The following is a 9169-nucleotide window of genomic DNA, read 5'->3' on the forward strand; positions in this document are numbered from 1 at the left end:
TAGAAGTACTTTTCATAAAATTACTTTTATGAAAGTGCTTTTGTAAAATTGATATTGTAAAATGATATAATTGGTATTCTAAAGATTTATAATGGATAATTTTGGGAGTAAAAATTTGAATAAATGCTTATTGTATAACCACTTAAAAAAATGTGGAAATTTGGACTTAAAAATAAACCCTTATTTTTAAAATAAGCACTTATTTCAGACTTATTTTCCAAACACCAATAATTTCTTAATGGTATCTTCTCCCCAAATAAACATTTGTTTCACATAAGCACTCCCAAACATGACCTATATTAAACCTCATATAATACATATATAACATCTATATTAATATAATATGAATTATATTTTATACATTATAAGTATAACATATAATATAAAATATTATACACATTTATGTATAAATAATCCTATTCAAAAAAAAATTATGTATAAATAACATGTATTAATATGTGTAGACCATGCCGAACTCAAATGGAGGAGGGATGGTATAATAAATTTTCTGAAACTTTTCAGCCTATACGAGTAAATATGTGACTGGGGCCAAGCCTAAAGTATTGGGCCAGATCCGATCCAAAATTTAAAATTACCCTTTTCGTCCAAAATTTAAAAATACATTCAACAAAATTTCCACAAAAGACATCGTTAATCTTATTTTTTTCCAAAAAGTTTTGATCTTTAATTCAGCGCTTGATTAAGTCCTCAAAGGACCTCAATCCCATGTGCTTTCTTTATTAACAAAAATAAATAAAAATTAATATTACTCCCTCTCTCTGTCTCGCACGTGCAATACATGTGCAAGCGCGATTGGAGATTTGGTTGAATTGAATTTAAAGCCGAGTCCAGATTAAGTTCTTCGGGTTCAAGTTCCAGCCTTGATCTGCGTGTTACATGGAGGACCCCCACATCCTAGAGCCTTTCATCCCCGCCACCACCACCGCCGCCGCCACTGCCACTCCGACGACCGCCATCGATACCTCGTCGAGCTCTCCAATCATATCCCGCCTGCTTTTACTCTTCTTTATTGGACTTCTCTCTATATGGGCAAACTATGAAGCCTCCAAAGGTTTCGAGGTCAACGTCATCAACGAAGCTGACGATACTCCCGCAGGCCGTCGGTTCGCACTCTTCTTCGTCTCGAACGACAAGATAACTCGAATTGTCCTTAACACAAGTCAATTCGCCGAGAAGATTCTGTATCCCGACGACAGCTTCCCCAAGAAGCCGGTTAACCGTGTTGTCATCCGGTTCTCCAGTCGGAAAATGAGTCACCCAGTCGTCGTCGAGTCTAAGGAGAAGGACGAGTTCGTTCTTCATATTAGCCCGTCTGTAATGGAGGATGAAAAGGTCGAGAAGGCGATGGTGTCGGCAGTTCAACGTGGAATGGCTCGTCTTTGGATTTGGGGTGGAGAGAAGGGTGCACCGACGTCCCTTCTAGATGGCATGGTCGAGTATATCAGCATCTCTGCGGGGTTCCCCCACTTGCCGGATTCCGGCAACGGCTTACGGTTGCCGGAGTCGAACTCTACTTGTTGGGATGATAAGGATAGTACTGCCGTGGCAAACTTCTTGAATTATTGTGAGGGAATCAGGAATGGGTTCATCGGACGGCTAAACCAAGCCATGCAGGACCCATGGCACAATCGAACGATGGATGATGCATTGGGGTTGCCAGCTCAGACACTTTGTTCATCGTATTATTCGAGTTCGACGGTTAAGATTTCGAAGACAGTGGGTCCCATGTCATTGCCACCATTGAGACAAGTCAGCTGAGTTGACACGTTGCTAAGTTGCTTCACTATCACAACCAGCACCGCCAATGATGTGGCTGTTTTGTACAATCCCTGGGCCAGATTGATCCAAGCGCAAGAGTTGGACTGGTTAATTTGGTTAAGGATGTGGGCCCTCAGTAAAGGATAAGGTTGGACGATCACAATATCTGGCTGGGGATGGATGATGATGATGATGAGCGGCTGATGTAATGTAGCACTACAAATTTCATTTGTCAATGATTTATCATTTATAAGTAAGTTTGTATTTATCTCCATCCAATACCAAGTAATAAGTAATAAGTAATAAGAAAGAGTGTGTTATATGTGGGCCCCGGGGCATTTGGGATCTATGGCCCATACGTCGCCATTCTGAATATAAGGATGATCAGCATCCACATTGTATAGGTCCCACCTAAGAATGTGTAGTAGCTTTTTTCAATCATCTTTTATTCTAATCATGTGGAAACCGATGTTTCAATCTCATTCCTGGCCCAATTTATATTCTTCAACGATGATCGATCCTGACCCTAGGATTGTACGATATTGAGATCGAAAACTTGTAAGGGCCCAACCTGTTTATTGGGTCCTCTTACCTGGGCCCATTGATAAAAATATTAAAATATTAAATGATTCAATAATTTAATAATTAAAATATATAATTAATTTTTTTGGAAGAATGGCAGCATAATTTAAGTACATTTGGAATAGATGTCAACTCGAAATTAATGTCAATTTACGGACGAATATAAATGCATAAAATGTGATTTTTGGACTTATCACTGTGTAATGGGAATTAAAATATTTGCATTAAACTTGTCCGTTCTTTTCCATTTTTTTTTTTTTTGGTTTGAGAGAAATACTTTGTGTGATGGGGATAGACGGATAGCTGCAGTATAGTACGTTGATTCTTAGCAATATAATCGGTATGAATTCATAGAGAAATAGTAGAATATGTATTGCATAATCATGGAAATAACATAATACATAATCAATAGGCCTGGCTGTATTTAAAACCCAGCTCAGCCGCCGGGCTGGGCATGATACATTAATACATAGATCAGCAAAATATGAATTGGGATCTGCTCGGCACTGAGCGCGCCTCACATCAATGTCACAGCCACACCCCATCTTATATTAAGAACATTTTCATATGAATAATAAACACAATTATGGGAGACACCTCATCTTGTATTGAGAATATTTTCATATAAATAATAAATACAACTATGGGAGATTTTCTTGATGTGCGGCCAGGACAATTGTATATTCATGAATGATAACATATGTGTTCTTAATGTAACTGTAGTGACTAGTGAAGCGTGGTAAGGTTTTTGTGGATAGGAAATCTGAATTTGCTCAATTCAAAGCTATAATTCTCAGAGAGAGAGGTGTTACGGAATTCATGTCTGATTCACAAAATGTATCAACCTTCAACCACAGCCACAAAAATCTCATTCACAGAAAAGCGATGATAATAAAGACACCTCATATTTTGGCTGTTGGGGCCCAACAGTATAGGCTGTTGAGACAGTTTCTGGGCTAGGCATGTTCTCGGCAGTTCACTTATTCACGCCCATGCTTTGGTTTTTAATAAAATTAAATTAATATGTAATTATTAATTTATCCATTCTCGTGGTAACGTAGCATTCATAGAAATCCTCTCAACAGCATAGGCTGTTGGCCCCCAACAGCTAAAGCTTTTCCACCAGGGGCAGGTGTGGGGTGGGGTTAACTTTAGCTGTTGGGCCCCAACAGCATAGGCTGTTGAGACAGTTTCTGGGCTGGACACGTTCTAGGCAGTTCACCTATTCACGCCCATGCTTTGGTTTTTAGTAAAAATAAAGTAATATATAATTACTAATTTATCCATTCTCATTATAACGTGACATTCTCATAAATTCTCTCAACAGCATAGACTGTAAGCCCCCAACAGTTAAAGTTTTTTCCATGGGGTGGGGGAGGGGGAGCCCAATCCACACCTAAATCTGTGCATCAACCTACCAAAGACCTTACCAATTGAGCCATTTGGCTCTTAACTGACGGGTTTCTAATCCCATACCCGTCAATCAAGTTGGGTTGTAAGCAGGGGAGTTAGGATTTTTAGTTAGAGGGACAAAAGCTAATAAATATGGCGTACCACTCTACCATTAACCCTGAAAAATCATACAGTGTTAGATGTATTGATGCAGCCCCATCTTTGAATTAGAATTAGATGAAGTAGCTTTTGAGCTGAGGCCACTAACTGATGAATGGTCCAGTTGGCAGTTGATACATTAGCTGGTTTGTTTGTTCCAGACTTATAGCAGATATGCTAATTGAATATCGACTGCATGCATAATAGATAAAGTAAAAAATCAATGCACAATAAAAGTTTTGGGAAAATCCCCCGATTAATATTTTGGACTTTGGCCTAGTGCCATTTTGGTTTCTAAACTTTAAAATGCAACAATTCAGTATCCAAACTTTTAAAATATGACAATCCATTACATGTCATTAACTAGTTGTTAACCAGCTGTTAAGTGGCATTTGAAAAAAGATACAAATGCCCTTTGAGTGTAATCTAATTTTCTTTGTCAACCATCCAAATATTGACAAAAAAAATAACAGTCTCAAATCCTTGCCTCTTCTATTCAAGAAAGCTGGGGTCATTAAAATGCCAAGTTAAACGTGACTCCAACTTTCTTGAATGGAAAAGACAAAGATTTGTGACTATTAATTTTTTGTCAATGTTTAGATGGTTGAAAAAGAAAATTAAATAACACTTAAAGCGTATTTGTATCTTTTTCAAATGTCATTTAATTGGTTGGTATTGAATTGTTATGTTTTAAAAGTTTGGGTACTGAATTGTCGCATTTTAAAGTAAAGTTCAGGGATCAAAGTGACACTAGACCCAAATTACAGGGTACTAATTGGGAATTTTTCCAAAAGTTTTTCTTGTCTTTTTTTCTTCTTTTTTTTTTCAGAAAAAAGGCCATAAGCAACAATTGGCCACAAGACACTAAAGTTGTACATTAGGAATATCTACCCATGAATGAATGATAACATGTAAGTGTGGAAGATGTTCAGCTATAATGAGACCCAACTCCACAGGCAATTAATCAGGAATGCAAGACCATGTCTTTATACAAATATCATAATGAACAACTTTGGGGAAGTTCTATAATGTGAACTGTTTTTATTGCTGCTGGTTTCAAAATCAAATCAAAACCATTTCGTTTGAAAACAGATTGTTTTTTTAAAATAAAAACACAAAAAACATGTTCTTAGTTGTGCGTGCTTTGTTTTCAAAAGTAAAACCAAGAACATGTTTTCATCTTATTATTAAATATCATGTTTTATAAATCATATAATTTTCATACTAAAAAATTTATTTTTATTTTAAAAACCAATATTTTGTTAGTTCCAAAAATATATATTATATTTTGAAACAAAACTAATTTGTGTTTTTCCTTTTGAGAATAAAAACAAAGTTCAAAAACATTTGTTTTTCTTTTTCAAAAAACAAATGAAAACAAAAACATTCATGTTGTAGATTACCCCCGAGCCAACGATTTGCTATTCTAGGGACGTATCTAACCAGCAAGATGTAAGGTGATTCGTAGTGGTTATGCAATTTATGTAGCCAGTACGGTGGTTTCAAATTATCTATAAACAATGAATCCTGTTATTGAATGACAATAAAATACTTTTGCATGTTTCTCACCTACTATGTGCGGAACCACAAACAAACTCCACCGAAGGTTTAGTGTTGTAATTAAGCTTTAACTAAATATTTCTACAATTGTCAATTAATGATCTAACCTCTCAGGTGAAGAGCAGAATAATAGATTAATATAAACATCTTTTTTTTTTTAACCTCAAACTTTATTCTAAGTGGAGGGATGACCATCTAAAAATTTTATTAATCAGCCAATATCAAAGGAAAAATCATTTATAGGGAAGGATATAGCCCGCCTTGCCCGAAACCCAAAAATACAAGTATACCTCCTCGCCCACTCAACCCTACCCAATAGCAATACACATAATAGAGAAAACAAATAAAAAACAATAAACCTCCTAGGGTATGTTTGGTTCCGTGGCAGTTTCTTGAGAGGCATTTTTTAGATAAACATTTATCTTAAAAATGCTATTTTAAATGTTTTTTTTTTGTTTTTTCTATTTGGTTGGACATTTTATGCACATTTCAAGTAACACCCCATAAAGTTGCTTTCCACCTCAGATAAAGTGCGCCACATCAGCATTTTATTTCAAGAAATACCTAGGCATTGGGGGAAACATGAATTTGACATTTCCCCAAATGCTCTATGCACATAAATGTGGTGCCTAATAGTGTCTAGCTGCCAACAAATACGAGGAAAGCGCTTATCAACTACTTTTTCTCGGTTTTGAAGACAAATCAAGTACAAACATTTATTTAATAAACGGAATGAGGGGATGGCAGATCCATCATATGGATGGCCGAACCCTACAAGAAGATTGGGCGAAATTTCAAAAATTTCTTTTCTCCCATCCCGGAATCCTATTCCCAATTTAGGAAACTGCATTTTTAAGGTTCGTTCTTGAATCCAAAATCAGACCAGATCTGAAACCAATAGGAAGTGAGGGATATACCTGATACGAAGTAACAGTAACTCCCAAAACCCGCTTTCACTGAAAATGACATAGTGTGTAGTGAAGAAGGATCAGTAGGATGGTTCTTTAGCAAGAACCTGAATTCTTTAGCAAGAATCGGGCAAGGGCTTGCGAGCACGCCTTTAAATTGTTTCTTCTACCAAGAAACAATATCAAGAACTCTTCTTGATCAGATCCACAAGTGGGGATCGAATTGGGTAGGGCGGAAATAACTACGAAGAATTCTACAATTTACTATTGTTTGTTTTATTTGAAGAATTCACCCCTATTTATAGCCTTCTCTGGATCAGCCTCCTAATCTAATTAGGAGAGAGTTTCCTAATCCAAATCTTATATTTGGATTTGGACTCTTAAATGGATAAGACTTATCTTATCCTTTAGCTAGTCCTAATATGTTTAAAACTGAATTCGCCCTTTTTAATTAACTAACTTAAGCCCAGTTTGAATTGGGCCTTAGGCCCATTAAGCTTATGTGCTCACTTTCTCTTTAACCTGCTGCTCAATTGGCTCTCTTTGTATGGTGTGGGACCCTAACATTGATATACACATCAGCCACATGGGTTCAGCCCGGCCTTTGTTACAAGGCCTGGCCGAATTCGCTGTAGGAGACAGTGAACCCCTGAGTCAATCACCATGGGCTCTTAATGGGCCCAACATTTACACTAAATTGTTCTTAGATCCAACCACCTTATGAAAACGCAAGAACTGTGGGCAGATGCAATATTAGCCCATTAGGTATTACCCTCAATGGTCTTACACTTAACCTCTTAGCCCATAATGATCAAACACTGTCCGACAAGAGAGGACATCTCCCTTGGCTGCAAGGTACAGTGTTGCACTCTCTACTCACATGGATCCTGGGAATTAAAACCTTTTGCAAATATTTTCAAACCTAGTGAATTCTTGGACAAAGGGCTTGATCCCATCACTATGATCACCCACTCAGGTGAATTCTTGGACTGTCCCGACATACCCAGGTTTTGACCCTCTCTAAGGATCTCACTGGTTGTCATATCAAATACAACCCAATCCGACACCTAGTACAGTACCATAATCGAGCCTAGGGGTCAGGTGTAACATTCCAATTTTGCCCATCTATCTCCAAGATTCAGAGCAATACTGGAATTTGGTCCAGTTTAGGGTTTCAAAAAAACCCACACTGCATGTACCTCAGGTCTCACCCTGGCAGTTGAGACAAGCCACCCCAACCAATTTGGCGTTCCATCAATGTCAGCCTTGGCAGGATAAATCTCCCTAGATCTATCCAATGGCTACGAAGATTCTAAACTAACACGAGTCTCATAAGTGTCCAGTTTAAGAGTATTACACAGAAACACACCACAATGACATGAGTCAATTATGTATTTTATTCATTTACAATAAATGTTAAAAGATACGTCAATTTGATTGAAGCTAAGGGCATAACTGTCTAACATGAAAGCCATACCAAACATATACTAGTCAATTCTCAAGATTGGTAGCCGCATGCTATCCTCCCTTAAATAAATTAATATAATGCTATCCTCCCTTAAATAAGTTAACAGATTAGGAGGAAGACTAGTAGGGGAGTTGAACACATCTATTGCCTTCACGAAGAGTATGATATATTTTATACCTCATACGCGAAATATATATCTGATTTTTCTTAACACATAAGTGATGCATCAAGGAGAGATCAATATGAACATCTGAAAAAACAAAAAACTAATGATAAAAATTCATGCATTTTAAATCTTCTCTCCAAAACTATAAATACAATACTATGTAAGATGATCGACATGGACCACATGTTTTATATTAACTGGCTATGTAGGAGTAGGAGAACATAATTTCTAATTAAACATGACTTTGTATGATTGCCAATTATGGGTGGTAACTGGACCGGATTTAGTCCAATCCGATTTGCTCCAATATGAGTCCACTATAGATGGATCAGGTCCACTCAAATCCGATGAATACTTTATATCATTTGGACCATTCCAATTCAATGTTTGGACAGTCCAATCTGTTTAAATTGATTTTAATTTAGATTGATTTCAATCCAAACATGATCCATTGACACTTGTATTCTTATCTTCTATCGATGGACTGGATATTGGTTTAATTTGACCCAATCTAATATAAATCCATTATGGGTGAACCAAGTCCAATCTAATCCAATAAATACTCTGGAAGTTTTGACTGGTTCAATTCAATATATCTTATTGATTTGTCCAATATGCCCAAATTGATTTTGATTTGAATGGGGTCCAACCCAAAACCAGTCCACTGACACCCCCTAGTTGTCATCTAGTAACTAGTTACTCATTTTTTAAGTCTAAATGAGAAAGGGGTGTTTTGGGTTAGGTAATATTCAGCTACAAAGTGATTGGATTCTAAACTCTAGCTAAGTGGGTTCAGGTCCAGAATTAATATACTGGAACAGATCATACTAAATGGATTGGGACATGTGAACCTGAACCCTTACTAGCAAATCTGCATGGAGACTGAACTCAAACTTAACATTTAAAAGTTTGGTGAGATACTTAAACTTCTGAAAGCAATGTAAGAGATGTGAGATTGGTTAGGACCTGAATTATTGTATGTGTTTGGTATAGCTTCCGTTTTTATTAAATAAATATTTGTATTTTATTTATCTTTAAAATCAAGAAAAGTACTTGATAAACCATTTATTGATAATTTGGCGTCACTAGGTGCCATTAGGCACCACATCAGTGGTTGAGTGAATAAATGCTCAACTTTTGGGAGAAGCACTAAAA

The 9169-nt window shown here is 36.7% G+C and overlaps 1 protein-coding gene across 1 annotated transcript; it reads left to right on the plus strand.

The window, feature by feature from the left end:
- The first annotated feature begins 897 nt into the window (after nt 1–897).
- LOC104587674 (uncharacterized) lies at nt 898–1779 on the plus strand. Its single transcript, XM_010245369.3, has one exon. The coding sequence runs from the start codon at nt 898–900 to the stop codon at nt 1777–1779; it is 882 nt and encodes a 293-aa protein (XP_010243671.1).
- The last annotated feature ends 7390 nt before the right edge of the window (nt 1780–9169 follow it).

This window comes from Nelumbo nucifera, chromosome 3 (genome assembly GCF_055504915.1).
Source record: "Nelumbo nucifera cultivar China Antique chromosome 3, China Antique-T2T, whole genome shotgun sequence".
Classification (NCBI taxonomy): domain Eukaryota; kingdom Viridiplantae; phylum Streptophyta; class Magnoliopsida; order Proteales; family Nelumbonaceae; genus Nelumbo; species Nelumbo nucifera.